Below are 19,100 nucleotides of genomic sequence, written 5' to 3' on the forward strand. Positions count from 1 at the left end.
TGAGCCCAGGAGTTCAAGACCAGCCTGGGCAACATAGACCCTGTCTCTAAAAAAAATGTATTTTTTAGATAAATCTTCCCCCACTACCATGAAGATAGAGACTGTCTTTGTAATCTCTGTACCCTCAGCACCAAGCACACTGCTGGGTACATAGTAGGCACTCTAAAACTGTTGAATGAATGAATATCTCTGAGTGTCTCAAATCACAGATGTGTCTACACTAGCCCAAATGAACTTTACTGTAGATTCAACTCTTGTATAAACAGCCATATCAGATAAAACATGGCAGAAGGTTTTTTGATGATTTAATTGATTTACAGAAATGCAACAAACTGTATTTTCTCCATATCACTTCTTACTTGGAGATGTGCACACACCCCCACCTCTTTAGGGAGTTATATCTTCATGGATGCATCCTTTGTGAGCCTCTTGCTGGAGCTGTTGCCATCCTAACTTTCTGGTGGTTAGCCACACTTACAGTGAAAAAACTTATTGCATTTATGACCAAAGCAAATTAATGTCCCCATAATGGCAATTGTAGTGGACTTACAGGGAAAAATAGGACTTTAATGTCTATGTGTTTATGTGTTTTTAATGTTTATTGGTTTGCTGTTACAGTCCTCATCCCGATGAGACTAGGTGTGTCTGAGTTAACTCATTGTCAAGGAGGTTATAGGCATGAAGAGTTTCTGCTAACTACCCAAGCTCATAAATGCCTGCAAATGGATTTTTTCGTTTTTATGGGGCCAAGCCTCAGATCACCATATGCATAAAAGCAGTGCAAGGGATCCACTGGCCTCAGAGGGACTCCCAGCTCCAGCTTGCCCATTCTACACTCGCTCTTTCGCTCCCAACCAGGAAGCCACCATGTCTTGCCGCTCCTACCGAGTCAGCTCTGGTCACCGGGTGGGCAACTTCAGCTCTTGCTCAGCAATGACACCGCAGAACCTGAACCGCTTCCGGGCCAACTCTGTCTCCTGCTGGAGTGGGCCCAGCTTCCGGGGCCTTGGAAGCTTTGGTAGTCGGAGCGTCATCACCTTTGGATCGTACTCACCCCGGAGAGCAGCTGTTGGCCCTCGGCCTGTCCGCTGTGGAGTCGGCTTTGGTGCTGGCTGTGGGATGGGTTTTGGTGATGGGAGAGGTGTTGGTCTGGGGCCTGGGGCTGGCAGCTGTGTTGGTCTGGGCTTTGGAGCTGGCAATGGCATTGGCTATGGCTTTGGTGGCCCTGGCTTTGGCTACAGAGTTGGAGGAGTTGGAGTCCCAGCAGCCCCATCTATCACAGCTGTGACTGTGAACAAGAGCCTGCTGACCCCCCTCAACCTGGAGATTGACCCCAATGCCCAGAGGGTGAAGAAGGATGAGAAGGAGCAAATCAAGACCCTTAACAACAAGTTTGCCTCCTTCATTGACAAGGTACCTATGATAGCTGAATCTCTGGGTCTAGGAATATGACAGCCAAAATGCACTAGAGTGCCCTTTCCTTTAAAAAGAACTACTGGCCCAGTTCTGGGGACTTGACCTTGACCTCAGATCTTTCAAGTGCCTACCTCAGGCATTGTGGTGCGCTTTCTGGGTTGCTCTGCTGCAGAGCAAGGCCAAGCCAGAGGACGTGCTGCATGGTGGGATAGACTCAGACAGTGGTGACATCTTCTGGAGGACAGAGGAGCATCCAGCCAAACTCGAGGGCATCTCGACAAACTAAGATGTTCCATCTGGTCACTTAGAAATGTCTCTGAAACAGACCGGAAACACTGGGACTTTAGCCAGGTGTTGGCTGGTATATGTTTAAGAGGTTTTATTCTTTGAGATTCTTTTGTTCCTTATGAAGTTTTCATAGTTTCTGAGGCTGAGTGGCCTCATCTGTTCAGGCTTAGAAAAGTAGAGAATGGAGTTGAGTAATTAAAAAAAAAGAAGAAGAATTCATACCCCCTCATGGGGTATCAAAATTTGGCCATGTTGCCTAGATTCAGGGAAATTGTAGGGAATGACCACTGGTAGTCACTGGTCTCCAGGGAGATAAGTGGGAACAGTGATGAGGATAACCCAGAAGAACTGACAGCCCACACACCATGTCTATGTGGAGATGGAATGGTTATGTCTGAGAATGGAGAAGAACCTCTGTGAGTTTTGGGTTCTTCCTCTCTAAAATGAGAGGCTGGGGTAAAGGATCTATAAGTTATCTTCCAGCTTTACACATCTCAGCCAATGGAGTATCTGAGATGTTGGATAGGACTTACAATCTGAGAATTCCCACCTTCTAGTACCATATCCCACCCCAAATGTAGTTTTTACTCTGCTCCTCATTCTCTGCCAGGGATGCCTGGCATCAGTTTTCAGATATAGGAAAACTCCAGCTTAAATAGAACCAACTCTTCCAACTTCCTGATGTACAGGTGTATCCCTTTCTTAGAGGCTAGATAGGGGAATGGTACTGAAGTGCTACGGTTCAAAACCCCATATTGGTAACTAGGCCTAACTGAGCACAAGGAGGGAGTCACAACCTGCCCTTCCAGCTTCTGCTGAGTTAGTGGAGGAATGAAAGTCAGCAGAGGAGAGAACCCTGTCGACACGTGGTCAAGTCATCGCTGGCCATCTCAAGAGCTTGGCCAAGGCATGAACCCTACCAAGCACTTCAAATGCCACTTCTGTGCCCTGTGGATTTAGGTGCGGTTCCTAGAGCAGCAGAATAAGCTCCTAGAGACCAAGTGGAGCTTCCTCCAAGAGCAGAAATGTGTCAGGAGCAACCTGGAGCCACTCTTTGAGAGCTACATCACCAACCTGAGGAGGCAGTTGGAGGCGCTGGTCAGCGACCAGGCCCGGCTCCAGGCTGAGAGGAACCACCTGCAGGATGTCCTTGAGGGCTTCAAGAAGAAGTGAGTGACATCTGAGCTGCACAGACCAATGACAGGCCTGGGCTGCCCCAGAATCAGCTGCCAAGCTCAGATGAGAGCAGCTGGAAGGATCAGGGTTGAATGCTGGTTACCACATCAAGCCTGGGGACAGGGGTTGGGGGTAGTGATATGTGAACAGAGAGGAGGAGGCCCTGCTGAGGAAAACGGTGCCCATGTTTAGCATCTTTTTCAGTTGGGCCCTACTTGCTCTATAGTCAAGTGCAATGATCCTACATCATTTCTATCAGAGGAACAAAGCAATAGACCAAGTTTTCAGATCCCAAACCCATGTTAAGAAAGTGGAATGGCTTTGGAGAAACTGAGAGGCACTGGCTTATGAAAGGTCATGAAGATGAGACAGAGGAGACGATGTTATAGCATTCAGATAGCAGTAGGGAACCGTGCTCCTGCATGAACTGAGAGGTCTTGAGAGGTTCACTGGGGAGTTGGGAGTAACTGCCTCTCAGTTCAGAGCAAGAACTCGCCCTCTTAACTTTTGTCATCAGGTATGAAGAGGAAGTGGTATGTCGGGCCAATGCTGAGAATGAGTTTGTGGCTCTGAAGAAGGTAAGGGATAACCACAGCCCTGCCCACAGTCTCCTCTGGACTAGCAAATGTTCTCAAGACGCCCCAGGAAACTGCCAAGGCAGCCCTGTGGAGTCTGGGACTACTCACACCACCAAGACAGTGGAACCTCAGAGATAACAAGAGATTTCCTACAAAGTTCAGGTTCAGCCTCAGATTCTTTAGGATTGGGTCACATGTGAGCAGAGGTATGAAAAGATGACCTAAGTATCTTGGATTGTCTAGATTTTCTTTGCCTCTAACTGAACATCAGAAAATGTCCAGCAGCCCTTGGGGAAATGTTGGCATTATAATAGGGAAAAGAGTAAAAGTCACTGAGCTTCACTTCTATGCAGCGACCTTACCATCTGTGGGAAGTGGCTGCCTCTTTGCCCCCATCTCCAGACCCGGGTGGGAAGGTGAAACAGTGGCCAGGCGATGAGTATTTATCCTTCTCTCTTTTATACAGGATGTGGATGCAGCTTTCATGAATAAGTCTGATCTCGAGGCCAATGTGGATACCCTAACTCAGGAAATTGACTTTCTAAAAACCCTTTACATGGAGGTGAGGACTCATCTTCTCTAGGGCACCCAAGGAGATCAATGCTTGGCCCAGACTCCCCGAGGGCTTAGTCTGGGCTAGCATATTTTCAAACATTTACTATAATATAGCTTTCCTCTCACTCAAATCTGTATGCTGTATATGCCAATATATCCTCAAATGGGGAAGGGAAGGTGAGCAGGCTTTTCAGCAGTCGGATGCAGGTCAAACTCCTTGGATCTATGATCCAACTCCTTATTTGCCAATTTAAAGACTGAGATCTAGAAATGTCACTTCCTGTGTACTGACCAGAAGACTGAAAAATTGATTTGCCAGGAGAAGTGAGAAAAAATGTGTTTGACCTAATTAACCAAACCAGCTGTCTTTTGCTTCATAAGCAATCTGTCCAGTCTGGTATAGGCCCAGCCAGAGCTGAATTGCTAGCTCTAAGTGAAGAGGCTGAGGAAAGCCTCCTCTGGAATTCTATTTGCAGGCCAGTCCCAAGCCCCTTGGTTCTTCTATTAAGGGCTTGGGATATAGGAATTCCTAGACCACCATGTGCTAAAATATTGTCAGGTCTCAATGGTCTGTGACCAGCCCAGGCACTTTGCAGATAATCTAAGAAAATCTAAGCCCTAGAAAAGCTCCCACTTTCTTCCACCATGTTTTTAGGTCCCCATGGCTTTAATACTCACTGAGCAAAGTAGTGTGTTAAAGGGATGTCTCTGAGTAGATCACAAGAGTTCTAAAGTCAGCCTGAGATGGTTCTCAGGCATGTCTTTTTCTTTATCATCAATTTAGATGGTCTTGCCTTTTTACGAACCAATAAGTGATGCTCTCTGCCCATGACACCACTTCCTGGGCACCCTGTGGCAGAGTCCCAGCTACTAAATGAGACTCTAAGCACATCTATCTCCCCAATCCTCCAACACAGGAAATCCAGTTGCTGCAGTCACACATCTCAGAGACATCGGTCATTGTGAAGATGGACAACAGCCGTGACCTGGACCTTGACGGGATCATCGCTGAGGTCAAGGCCCAGTATGAGGAGGTGGCCAGGCGCAGCCGGGCTGATGCTGAGGCCTGGTACCAGACCAAGGTGGGCAGTGGAGGCTGGGGAAGGGATGGAGGCAGCTCTGGGGATAAGACTCATATATAATAGAGCGGGCCCAGGGAGGTTTAGAGGCCCCCAACTCAGTGGGGGCTGTGATCTTGACCTGACCTTTGAACCCTCAAAATACCTTCCCCTCTCCCCAGTATGAAGAGATGCAGGTGACAGCTGGCCAACACTGTGACAACCTGCGCAACACACGGAACGAGATCAACGAACTGACCCGCCTGATCCAGAGGCTGAAGGCAGAGATTGAGCACACCAAGGCTCAGGTGGGCAAAGGAAAGGAGGGAAAGCCTCAGATGAGGGAGAACCAGGGCCTCAGGTTTTGGAAACCCCCAAGTCTAATGAGGTAAGGGAGACCATCAAGATCCAGAAACCAAGGAATGGAGGGACCAGTTCAGGAAGGCTTTCTGGAGGATAAAAATATGGAAGGGAAGGAGAGCTTCCCACACAGAAGTAAAGGCCTAGGGCAGACCCAGCAGGGAAGGTGGTACAGAAAGAGTAAGATTACCCTCTAGATGCCATGGCTCTGGAGCAGCTGAAATCAGGAGGGACAAAGTCAGTGGTGATGGAAACAAAAGAGCAATGCCCTACCCCATAGTGACATCAAACTACAGGATCTCCAGTGCCCTGGAAAGCAGCCACCACGGGGTCCCTCCCTGCCTTGGCCCCAGGCTATGTTCCTACTAAGAGGGGCAGTGTTTCTAACCCAACCTGGGGATGCCCTGGCACTGCCGAAGCCTACCTGCAAACTGCCTTTCCTGCAGCGTGCCAAGTTGGAGGCTGCAGTGGCCGAGGCCGAGCGGCAGGGCGAGGCGACCCTCAATGACGCCAAATGCAAGCTGGCAGACCTGGAGTGTGCCCTGCAGCAGGCCAAGCAGGACATGGCGCGGCAGCTGCGCGAGTACCAGGAGCTGATGAATGCCAAGCTGGGCCTGGACATCGAGATCGCCACCTACAGGCGCCTGCTGGAGGGCGAGGAGAGCCGGTGAGTGCTCTCAGTCCAGCAGGAGAGTGAAGTCAGACTGAGGCATCTAGAAAGATTAAGGAAGAGAAGGGGACAGTGAAGAACTGCAGACATACTTAGTCTTTAAAGATGACAATAGCTTCTCTGCAAACATTAGTTGCATTGCCCTTGTCAGGGAGTTAGAAGAAGGCTCTAGATCTGTGACTCTCAAATGCAAGTCTAGACAAGCTTCACTAGAATCATTAGAAATTTTGCTAAAATTACTACTAATGATAAATTTCCTTAAGTATTTTAATTTAATGGTTTTGAGATAGGGTCTAAGAACATGTAGTTTTTCAGCACTCCCCAGATGTGTGTATAACCAGGAGTGAGACCCACTGCTCCACAGATCTGCTCAGACAAGAAAGCCCTTTTTATGGCAAAGAGGTTTTCAGTAAACAATAGTGCATGTGAAATGATTTGTTTCTTTCCCTTTCCAGGCTCTGTGAAGGTGTTGGACCGGTAAACATATGTAAGAAACTTGTTTTTTCCTCTTCACACATTTCTCTCCTCTTTAAACTTCCTTTAAACTCAGGCCCACACTGGGGTCAGGAGGCATCCTAGATGGCCGGTCTAACCACGACAGTCAGGGGAGCTGGGACCATCCAGCCCTGGACAGGGAGCACCTTCTTAGGTGAGGTCTGAGATCTCCCCAGAGCCTGCCTTCTCCAGAGCGAAACATTCACAAAGGTTTGCAAGGCCTCCAAAGTGGAGGACAGCCAGCATTTTTGCTTTGAGTGGCCTTGTCCTTCAAGGGAAATATCTAGGGGACTTAGAAGGAATGGGAAGGCCTCTGCCAAGGGAGACTCTCATCCCCTGATGGCAAGGAATGCAACAAGGCCGAATGGAAATCTCCCCACCATCGATGCCCTGCATGCTTTGGGCACGGCAGGCTGGGGACACTGGCAAGGCAAGACCCAGCCCCTGCTCTCTAGAAATAGAATCTTCTTGAGAAGATGAGTCCTAGCTCATCACCTAGGTTGATGGTGGTCAACCTAACCCTGGAAGGATCCCTGGGGAGAAGAGCAGATATTGGCATCCCTGTTTTGCCCACTCAGAGAAAGTACATGATTTGCCAGAACTCATAAGGTGAACCAGATTTCAAACCCAGATTTCTGACTCCAAAAACACAAATGAACACTGACGTGTAGTGGAACCAAGTGCTAAACTGGGTGGGTCAGACAGTCAGAGCTACATGTACTTGGAAGAGAGTGTCCCTTCCCACTCCCACGGAGGCGGGGAGTGAGCAGGGGAAGCTGCAGGCAATGGCTTTCTGCAGGAGGTCAAGCCTGAGTGAACTTCGTGGATGGCAGGAAGGATTATGGGAAAGAAGAAAGGACAGGAAAGAGTGTGCCCCTCCCTGGATGGGGCTGGTCTAGCAAGGTTTCGTTGGATTTGAGTCCTGAGGTATGGAGGTGTGTCCAGAGGAGAGCAGAGGGCTACAGAGCACAGACACCAGTCGGTCAGGAGAGAAGTGACAAGGGACTAGTGTTGGAGGAGTTTCCTGTGTGCTGGGCTAGGGGAAATGTGGAGACCACCAAGCGGCATAATACAACCGGAAGATAAAAGGCCCATGGCTTTATGGAAGCTATTGCTCCAGCTGTCTGGATAATCCAGCTCACTACCTACATCTCACAACCCAATTTGACGTTAGCCATATATAAATGAGTCAACTTATGGATGTATGCAAACATCTGGGGAATTGGACGAATTCATCATTTTAATCTGGATGTTTGATTTTAATGTAGTCACAGTCTTTGAGCCATCCAGACAAGAGAGGGAAAAAGTGTATACGGACTGTGTAGACAATAGGGACCACTTCTCCAGATGCCACAACCCTGCCCCAACTCCCTCCCCACCAGACCTGGAGGTGCAGCCCAGGGGTAGCATGGAGGTGGAGGGCCCTGGTGTTGGCAGCTTGCCTGATGCTTTCTTTCTCCACAGCCGTCAGCAGCTCCCGGGGAGGCCTGATGTGCGGGCCTGAGCCTTTGGTTGCCAGCTCCACCCTCTCCCGCAGCGGGGTCACCTTCTCAGGCAGCAGCAGCGTCTGTGCCACCAGTGGTGTCCTGCCTTCCTGCGGCCCGAACCTGAGTGGAGCCCAGGTCGCCCCGGCCACTGGGGACCTGCTGAGCACTGGTACCAGGAGTGGCTCCATGCTCATCAGCGAGGCCTGCGTCCCCAGCGTCCCCTGCCCCCTGCCCACCCAGGGGGGCTTCAGCAGCTGCAGTGGCGGCCGCAGCTCCAGCGTCCACTTCGTATCCACCACCACCTCCCGCCGGACCAAGTACTGAGAGCCCAGCCCCAGACAGCTGCTGCCCAGAGAAGCAGCAGCTCCAAGGCTCCCGCTTCTGCCCCCAGGGTTCATGGGCTCTGGGCTTGAGGGTCTCCAGCTCTCTTTCCTGCCAGGAAGCCACCCCTTATCTCTCCCCCGGCTGTTCTGCCTGGCACCATGTCCTCTTGGAGGATTTTTCTGCCATGTAGATGCTCCATTAGCAGTTCCAGCCAAGCTGGCTTCTCCCTGCTTCCCAGTTTCTTTCCTTTGGATCACTTCTCTCCCTGTCAGCGACAGCCTGGAGAAAGGCACATTCAGTGCCATAACAACAATCCACCCAGTGCCCTCACCACCCGTGGCTTCGGGTTAATTTGGAGTTGACTGTTCACACCGCAGGCATCCTTAAGTCCACATCCTTCACTTCCTTCCTCTTCCTTTCCCTGGTAGGAAAAGGTTCTTTCCTTCTCTCCCTGATCCAGGGGATCCCAGTCTTTGGTGGCCCCAGGCTCCCTAAGCCCCGAGATGGCTCTTCTCCCAGTGGCTTCTGACCTGCTGTTTCTCTTCCTGTGTTGTTGGTGTAACTCCAGCATGCAAGTCCACGAGGTGGGGTGCAGGTGGACAGGCGGGCTCTGCAATGCTCCCCGTACTCCTGCCCCTGCACATGGTGTGAGGCCCAGCCCTGTCCACTGCAGGGTTGTGTCTGCAAGCTCCAAGGAGGCCTGGGGGCTGGGTGGGGTGGGCTGCCTGTGTGCGCTGCTCTTTGTGTTCCTGGGTTTTCAATAAACTTGCCAAGCTCATCTCGTAGGGACTCTGGCCTCTCCTTCTGGATCACACTGGGGTTGGGGGAGTTGCCCCCTAGACCCCACCAGATCACAGCCCGCCAAGCTGAGGTGGGGCAAAGACTGGTGTCCTGGGCACAGGGAAGACACTGAGGAAAGAGGGCCCAGGCCCTTCCCTGGAGGGACTCACAGTTCTGCAGGGCATAGGAGAGGTAGCAAAGGCTCCAAAAACAAGTGCCAGCCAGCCCACTGCCCACTTCCCCCCACCACCGGGAATAGCCTTGTGCCCAGAGGCACCCTCCCATGACCAAAGTGAACCCTTCCATCTGTAGTTTCCCAGGTCTCACCCACCCTCAGTTCCCCCAGTTCATTATAGGTCCTTCCTGGTCTTTCTGTTCCCACTCGTGTCTCCATCCAACTCATTCATCACAATGCTGCTCGAAAGGCCTTTCTCACATAAAAAACTGACTGTGGTTCCCTCCAGCTCATATCCCTCAGTAGCTCCCCACTGCCTCCCAGAAATAGCCCAAGCTCCTTAACATGGCATACAAGCCCTATGTGATCTGCCCATAGACTTCCACCCCCAGCCATCCCCTCCACACAGCCCACTGCCCACCTCTCATCTTTTGTCTGTTCATCCAATAAACATTTGAGAAGTGTCTACCATGTACCAGGCATGATGCTGGGAAAATGGTAATGGACAAGATTCAATCCCAACCCTCGAAGAGCTTACAGTCCTGTCTGATAGATGGACAAGTGCACAAGCACTTGACTCAATATGTTAAGTACTGTATTATGAGTAGAACTCATGCTGTACTACCCAAACAAGAGGCCCAGCCCAGACTTGGGGCATCACTAAACACTTCCTGAAGGATATAATGTCCCAGCAGAGATGTGAAGGATGATGAAATAGCCATACTAAGAAGGAAGAAGTGTCCCAAGCAGAGGCAACAACAGCATGTGCAAAAACCCAGACACTGGAGAGAGCAGAAGCTTGACAATTTGCCTGGAGTTGAAATTGACCATGACTATAGCACAGAGTGCAAGACATAGCATCAGGTGGTGACAGGAGTCAGCCAAGGCACAGTCATGAACAGCACAGCTCCATTGGGGTGCATGTCTCATAGTAGGAATGGTTTTCTGGTCAGCCTCACTCCAAGACAGTTCTTCTGAGGGAGCAGGAAGCACGTCTCGCATTTTTGTATGTTCTGCATTGCCAAGACCCCAGCCAGCACTCTGAGGATGTAGAGGTTGCCTTGCTCACAGCCTTAGGCCCTGCCTGATGGTGGGGTCACCAGCCACTAGCCCTCCTGCTTCCAGGAGCTCATGACTTCCCACTTCATCTTCTATGTGCAAAGTCACACACATCCCTTGGGGGCAATTTTAGTATTTGTTATTTTAAAAGTCATTGATGGGCCCATAAAAAAAAAGAAGTAGACAAAGGAGAGTCAATAACTTGAAGACAGATCAATAGAAATTATCCAATCTGAAGAATAAAGAGAAAATAAGATGTTTAAAAAGTTTTTTTTTAAGCTAGAGAAAAATAATACATTACATACAGGAGAATAACAGTTCAAATTATCGTAGATTTCTCATTAGAAACCATGAAAGACAGACGACGGTGGCACATCACATTTAAAGTGCCGAGGGCGGTGGAGGCAGGGAAGGACTGTAAGCACAGAATTCTACAGCCAGCAAAAGCCTCCTTAAGAAGCCAAGGCAAAAAGAAAACAAAACCAACAATGAAACAGAAAGACATTCTCAGATGAAGGAAAACTAAGAGAATTTGCCATCTGCAGACTTGCTCTAAAAGGAAACGATGTCAGAGGAAAACATAATTTCAGGAATGAAGGAAGAACAACAGAAACGGTAAATATCTGGGTAAATATAAAATTTATTTTTGTTTCTTTTATGTTCTTTAAAATATATGAGTATTGAAAATAAAAATGATAACTGTTGGTGGGGTTTTAATTTATGTAGATGCAATATCTATGATGACTATCACATAAATGGGGGAAGGTAAATGTAAGTGATAACATATTACCTCTAAGTAGACTGTGAAAAAGTAGATTACATACATTGTATCTCTAGAGTAGCCACTAAAAAATAATACATAGAGATATACTCAAAAATCAATGGAGGTCAGGCGTGGTGGCTCACGCCTGCAATCTCAACACCGTAGGAGACTGAGGCAGGAGCATCACTTGAGCACAGAAGTTCGAGACCAGCCTGGGTAATATCAGAAGACCCTATCTCTGCAATAATAATAATAATAATAATAATAATAATAATAAATGAGTTTTTAAAGTCATAGATCAAAAGAAAAAAACTTAATATCTAAATAATCCAAAGAAGACAAAAAAGAAGAAATAGAGAAACATACATCAGAAGGGCCAAAAAGAAAACAAATAATAAGATCACAGAACTCAAATAAAACAATATTAATAATTACATATAGCATAAATGGTTGAAACACACTGTCAGGGAGAAAAAGCTTTCCTTTACCCACTTAGTTTTAGTGCTTGGAGTCTGTGAATTAAAATAACAAAAGACAAATTAACAGAAGGAAAGTTTAATGGCTACTGTCACTGTCTTTGGTAATTTGTGTCACTATCAATCAACCTCATTTAATTGACATTTATACAGCACACCACCTCAAACAGAAAAATACACATTCTTTTCAAGTGACAACAGGGAACATTCACCAAGATAGACATTGTAAATTATGTAGCCAGTCCTGCCTGAATAACTCTACATCTAGTATGTCTGCACTGAATGTACAGTTTTAAACCTTCCCACAAAGAAGAATTCAGACCTAAGCATTTTCACTTGTGAATTCTACCAACATTTAAGGAAGAATTCAACCCAGACTCTTCCAGAAAACGTAAGAGGAGGGAAAACGTCTCAATTCCTCTTGAGACTAGCATTACCCTGATACCAAAACCAAGTAACATTATAAGAAAAGAAAGCTATAAACTAGTATCCTTAATGAACAGAAATGAAAAAATATTCAGCAAGGCATTAGTAAAGTAAGCACAGTAACAAATGAAAGGATAGTATATCATAACCAATGAGAGTTTAGCCTGGGAATGCAAGGCTGTTTCAACTTTCAGAAGTCTATTAATGTAATTCATGATATCAACAGACTAAATAGAAGAAACAATATAATTATCTTGATAGATGCAGAAAAAGCATTTGACAAAATTTAACATCCATTCTTGGCTTAAAAGAGAGAGAACTCTCAGCAAACTAGAAATTGAAGGGGACTTCCTTAGCTTGGCAAATGGAATCTGAAAAAAAAAAAAAAAAAAAAAAACCTACAGCTGACAGCATACTTAATGGTAAAAGACTGAATGCTTTCTCTCTAAGATTAGATACAAGATAAAGAAGTCTGCTTACACCACTCTTAGTATTGTAAAAGCTGTCCTGGCCATTGAACTAAGGCAAAAATATACAGGTTGGACATTGCGGAAGACAGTGTGGCGATTTCTCGAGAATCTAAAACTAGAAATACCATTTGATCCAGCCATTCCATTACTGGGTACATACCCAAAGGATTATAAATCATGCTGCTATAAAGACACATGCACATGTATGTTTATTGTGGCACTATTCACAATAGCAAAAACTTGGAACCAACCCAAATGTCCATCAATGATAGACTGGATTAAGAAAATGTGGTACATATACACCATGGAATACTATGAGTTCACCCTTTGTAGGGACATGGATGAGTCCCCCTTGTAGGGACATGGATGCAGCTGGAAACCATCATTCTGAGCAAACTATCACAAAAACAGAAAACCAAACACCACATGTTCTCACTCATAGGTGGGAACTAAACAATGAGAACACTTGGACACAGGAAGGGGAACATCATACACTGGGGCCTGTTGTGAGGTAGGGGGAAGGGAGACATACCTAATTATTAGGAGATATACCTAATGTAAATGACGAGTTAATGGGTGCAGCACACCAACATGGCACATGTATACATATGTAACAAACCTGCAGGTTGTGCCCATGTACCCTAGAACATAAAGTATAATTAAAAAAAAAAAATTGACTCTTCCAATCTGAGGACATAGACTAGTACTCCTTTTGGCTAAATTTTTCAATAAAGTTTTATTATTTTCCTCAGAGGAAAAAATATATAGAGAGAGGTTGGAAAGCAAGAAATACAGCTCAGAAGTCATCAGTTTCTGTATAGAAAATTCTAAGAAATCTTTTTTTAAAAATCTACTAGAGCTACTAAGTGACTTTAGGAAGGTTGCAGGATGCAAGGTCAATATACAGAAATCAATTGTATTTCTATACACCAGCAATGGAAATTAAAAAAAATTGTTGAAGTATCATTTCCAGTAGTACCACTTAATTCCAAAGGATGAATACTTAGGCATAAACCTTTTAAAAGTATGTGAGGATCTGGATGCTGAAAACTACAAAACATTAATGAAAGAAATCAAAGAAAACTTAAATAAATGGAGAGGTATACTGTGTTCATGAACTGGAAGACTCAATATTATTAATATGTCAGTTATCTCCCAAAGATGACATAGGGGTCAAACCCATGGACAAGGGCACAGGCAGACCTGAGTTCAATCCCAGGTCTTCCATTTACTGGCTGCATGACAAAAGCTAACGAGAGGTAACAATAATATCTAACATATGTTGAACTGAGTAGTGTTCCAAATAATTCTCACAGGTTAGCTCATTTTATTCTTTCAATATCCTTAGGTGGTAGGTGCTTTTATTATTTGCCATTTGACAGATGACAAAACTGAGGCCCAGAGAGGTTAAATACGTGGTGAAGCACAGGATCTCTGGCTCCTGAGCCCAGGCTCACCACCATTGTGCTGTTCTGCCTATCATGTAATCTCAATATGCCTCTTGCCTCATTTGTAAAATGGAAAAAATATGTCCTACCTCAAAGAGATGTGGGGATGACACACAATGATAATCCAAGGTGCTTGGCACTCAACCTGGCACACAGTGGGTAAGCAATTGCTTCAGCAGTGGTGGTGGTGGTGGTGGCTTTTCTCTTTTATCAATGAACAATAGCTTTGTCAGCAGCTCAGCCACTCCAGTACCAACCACAGGTGGATGCAGAAGCATCAGGGACTGTCTCCAGCTTCCAAAGCTCTGGAAACCAGAGCTAGCTGCAGGCAGATCCCTGGCCTTCTCTGCTTCTGCCACAACTGAACTGCTGCCAGGCCAGTTGTGGGAATTTGCTGCCCTCTTATGGCCACCAGCTTCGGACAAGAAGGCATAGGAGAATTTCAAAGCAGGCTACCAGCAGGATTGGCTTGTGCAATATAGCAAGGGGAGGAGGGAGCTTAGAGTCTTGTGAAACCATTTTGTTGTTTTCCAAATTTGTAATTAGGACACAAACATAAAAACAGTAAGTAACAGCTTTTAAAAAGAAATCTATCTCCTTTCTCACCAGCCCAACACAACCGTTTTCACTGTTCTGTGTTCTTTGTCTCCATGGGTGTTCAGAAAACCACAACCTTGAAGCAGGAAAGAGCCGGGGAGCGGTCTTAGTCCCATGGCTTTCAAACTGCATGTGCTCCTCGGGGCTCAAGGGCCAAGGCTTCCCACAAGCTGTCATTTTCTGCCAAATCTCAAATGTCTAAAGTATCCGAGATATCCATTCATTTACACATTCATCGGGCAGCAATAGTTACTGAGCACTTACTGTATTCCCAGCACTGTTCTAGGTGAACAAAATGAACAAAACAGACAAAATCTCTGCTTCTATGGAGTTTACTTTGGGATGATGGGAAAAACAGACAAAATCCATAAATAGAATAAATAAGTAAATTCTGGAGTGTGTTAGGTGTGATGGAAAAATAAATAGATCAGAGCAAGATATGCCGGATGGAGAGTGCCCTGGGGTGGAGGGCAGGTTGCCATTTTTTTAAGGGTCAGAGAGATAGTGCTGGGGCAAAGCCCCGCAGGAGGTGATGGGCAAGCCACATGCATGAGAGGGGAGCATTTGGGTGGAAGGGACAGCAGGGCACAGGCCCTGAGTCAGGAGTGCACCCTGTCCTGGTGCTCCAGGAGCAGTGGGAGATCACTGTGGTTGCTGAACACAGGGAGACCGGTGACAAAGGCCACAACACAGACAGGCAGTGCAGGGCCTTGTTGGCCATCATTAGGACTCCAAGCAAAATGGGGAGTTAGGTGTTTGAGCAGGGGAGTGACATGATCCAACTTACGTTTTACGGGGCTGACTCTCCTGTGTTGAGAATGGAGTTGGAGGGCCAGGGGCAAACAGGGAGACCAGCATGTCAATCTTATCTATTCTACAACTACATAAGTAGATACACGGCTTTACATAGCTGTTTTCCTCCTAGGATTTGGAAGATGGCTCAACTGCCTAAAAGAAAGAAAAGAAATAAAAAAAATTTCAAAACTATTCATGCAGTCCATTCCTGAAATCAGAGGCTCTGTAATGACTGAGCCTCTGCTCTGACGCTGAGTAACCATGGAAAACAGCAAAGCACCAGGGAATGCTGCCAATAGGAAGGCACATGCACAGAGTTCAGGAGGAGAAGGGAGTTTCTTGGAGTTCCTGTGGAGCAGGCCAGGGAGTAGCCGCGTCAGTTGGGCACAGAACCCTGTCACCACACACTGGAGAGCGTAGAGTTGCTCTGACCCTCCCTTCTCTCACTTAGAGTCCCTGAATCATGCCCAAGTCTTGTGAAAGCCAAAGAGAGGGAAAGAGGGCTAAGAAGACCCTCCAAGAGCTGCATCTCAGCAGCTGCAGTGGCACAGCCTTGGATGCATAATAAAACTGTGGCCAGCAGAGGCAAAGGGCAGTACCCAACTTGAATCAGCTGTGCAGGCCTTGTCCATGGGGAGCCCATCAGGATTGACTGAGGAGGACCAGCCCACTAGGAGGGATGGGAAGACAGCCCACTAGGAGGGATGGGAAGACAGCCCACTAGGAGGGATGGGAAGACAGCCCACAAGAGCCCAGGCAGACAAACACAAAACTGGGAGGACGGACAGGCAGTCCTAAGGACAGACAGTGCAGGATGGGGAAGATGTCAGCACCCTACTGTCTTTGGACAAATCCAGGAATTCTTCTTAGAAGGAGGGGATTTTAGCACAGTAGAAAAAGCAGAAGGGAAGGAAGGTAGTGGGCCTCTGGGGTCAGGGAGAGTCGGCTGCCCCAGGGAGCATCCCAGCTCAGGTAAAAAGCACCGCCTGAGGGTGGGGCTGAGGTGGGAGCAGTGAGACCTCTGAGAAAACCCCAGAATATGTACCCTGGAGCGGAGCAGATTCACAGGAGGTCTCAGAGGTTGCCTGGACCTCCAGGGTAAAGAACTTCTCTGCCCAAGGAGTTCCTGAAGACTTTCTGGAAGAAGCAGCCTCTTGGGAGCTCTTTACATTATGGGAGGGTTATGGACTCTTCAGATTCCCGAAACTAGATGGGGCCTTCAAAAGGTGCAGGGAGCAAGAGGGGACAGGGCCAAAGGAGGTGATGAGTGACAGTCCTTAGGACAAGAGGGTGTAGAAGTATGGAGTTACCTGGGGAGTCCCAGAGAGGGCATTTATAAGCCAGCAGGGAGGAGAAATCACAGCCTCCCCCTGATGATCTCACAAAACTTTCCTGGGAGAGGCAGCTGTTCTGAGACATTCCAGGCCAAGGTGTGACAGGGAGAAGGTTGGTGGAAGGGAGAGGGGTGCAATAGGGCACAGGTGAATGAGGGTACAGTAAATGAGGATGAGACACTGAAAGGAGATGGGGCTCCCAGCCCTCAAAAGATCCTGACTCTCAGGGCAGCAACTTGTTCCACTGAGCAGGGTGGTTGGGTGATGGCTAGAGGCAGGCACGAGGCTATGTGTTATCTGTGTCCTCCCTGGGTAGAACCATAAGCAAAGGCCCAGGCCCTTCCGGGGCAGCTGTGCCAGATCCACCTGATCTGACTTGCTCCCTGGCCCTGGACCACCTGGGACCAGCCCTGTAAGGAATCTGCTCCCCTCAAGTCTTTGCCCTCAGCCCAGCTTCTCCAATCCGAAGCTCCCCCTGGACAGCGTCCTGGGCGGCCCCCAGCCCCAGCCCTGGGCTCAGCACTGCCATCAGCAGTGATGCAAGCTTCACCCAGCACGCACGAGCACCTTCCTGTGGGCAGGGTGGGCCTGTCTCACTCCCGCACACCCTTGAAGGGGCTCACACCCTTGGGCTGGACAGACCTGCTGGTCCTGGAGAGGTATCTTAGCTCTGGAAACAGTGGACTACCCCCAGACTCCTGAATCCCCTGGCCCCACTTCCCCTTCCCAATTTAGGGTGGAGGGTTGGATGGGGTGTGTGTTGGGTGCAAGGGAAAGCAGCTGAAACAGGAGCCTCCCTCCAGCACAAAACCTCCTGCCCACAAGAAGGAACAGAAATGTCTCTGGTCCCATCATCTTTAAGAACCTGGAGGAGGGCAGAGGCTTACGGGAGTTGTGGAGAGGGGGAGGTGCTTATGGGCTTTCAGGCCCCTCCACCTGCCACGCTCGGTCCCCACCCTCCTCCAGGAATCCCTCTTGGCCCATAGCACACCAGCTCCAGGTCTACACAGTACTCAGTCAGTGAACTCACTGTCCAAACATCCCTGGACCCCAGCAACAGGCCCCACACTGAGCTCCCCATACAGCCTCCTCTCTCTGTCCCCAGACTCCACTCAAAATTGCTCTACAAGTGAAATCAGACTAAAAAAACATTAAAAGCAGCCTCGAAAGGGTGAAGGAGTCATAAATGTGCAGAGGAGGTGAAGGCCATGGCAGGGCAAGGAGCAGGCCCTCTCTGCTGGGCGAGGCAGGTGGGAGTGTTCCTCATGGGAAGGAACAGGCCTTTTCCTTTACACAGAGCTTTCCCGTCCCAACAGCACCTTCTCACGTATCATCCTCTTCACCCTCCCAACAGCCCTGGAAGATAAGGATGAATCCACATTACAGTTAAGGAAACAAAGGCTCAGAGAGGTTAAGAACTTCCCCCAAAGCTGTACAGCTAGGAAGGATCCAAACTGGCCCTTGAACCAGGTCTTCCAGTTTTGATTCCATTGCCCGGGTTGCCAAACCCAGTTGCTTTTCCGTGGATGATTATGATCTGCATATGTTCTAGGGTCAGCTGGTGCGACCACCTGCTCTTCCCCCACCAGCTGCCAAGGTCTCTCTACCCTGCCCTGAAGAACAATGTGGAGTGTGGAGGTGAAGTGGGAATCGATCAGCCTGATCCTGGATGAAGGTCCTGGGTGAGGTCAGCTGGCTGTGGAGATTAGAGCAGATGCAGGACAGAGTGCAGGGCATTTCGTGAAGGACTTACGGGAACAGCAGCACAATGGCAGTGTCTGGTTATGGAAGGCTTCCTGGAGGAGGAATTACCCTCTGAGGAAGCTCAACAGCTCTTCTTCCTTAAGTTCCTAACGCTTGGGTGTCTGGCTAACCTCCCTGGGGGCAGACCCACATCCCCAAGGTTTGTACTCCATAAACATTAAAAGAATACACTCATTATCCTAATAAGTGGCCCAAGGACACGCAGGGAAGCAGAGACTAGAAGGATGGGGCTCCCAGAACCCCCAGGAGCCAGAAATCATAGCAACCTTAGACAAGAGTAAACCACAATCCCACTTCCAGCTTTGTGCAATGCAGTCTCTAAACATTCCTCTAGGGATGACAATTCAAGGGCTGGCCAACAGAAGGAATACCTCCTGTAACTGGTGGTCTGGGAAGCGAGACTCACACGACCCATTTTTTCTTAAAGAGCAAAGGAGAGGTGCCCACAGCAAACTTATAGCCCCCAGGTTATCCCAAGGTTGAGTTCTCCAATCCTTTCGACCAAATGGAAGAAAGTGGCAAGAGGGAGTCTCCCCATAATCCGCAAGTGGCCATTATTGTGGCCACTGAGAGTTGTGTGGTTTGCACTTTTGCTGGGTGAGAAAT

General features: G+C 48.0%; 1 protein-coding gene across 1 annotated transcript; it reads left to right on the forward strand.

Moving 5' to 3' along the window:
• Positions 1–806: 806 nt before the first annotated feature.
• On the forward strand, positions 807–8,629 carry KRT84 (keratin 84, type II). The gene is made up of 9 exons (XM_012002196.1): positions 807–1,413; positions 2,665–2,873; positions 3,398–3,458; positions 3,925–4,020; positions 4,931–5,095; positions 5,254–5,379; positions 5,878–6,098; positions 6,557–6,588; positions 8,061–8,629. The coding sequence occupies exons 1-9, from the start codon at positions 868–870 to the stop codon at positions 8,405–8,407; spliced, it is 1,803 nt and encodes a 600-aa protein (XP_011857586.1). The 5' UTR covers positions 807–867; the 3' UTR covers positions 8,408–8,629.
• Positions 8,630–19,100: the final 10,471 nt, after the last annotated feature.

The sequence above is a fragment of the Mandrillus leucophaeus genome, unplaced genomic scaffold (genome assembly GCF_000951045.1).
Source record: "Mandrillus leucophaeus isolate KB7577 unplaced genomic scaffold, Mleu.le_1.0 Scaffold118, whole genome shotgun sequence".
Taxonomy (NCBI): domain Eukaryota; kingdom Metazoa; phylum Chordata; class Mammalia; order Primates; family Cercopithecidae; genus Mandrillus; species Mandrillus leucophaeus.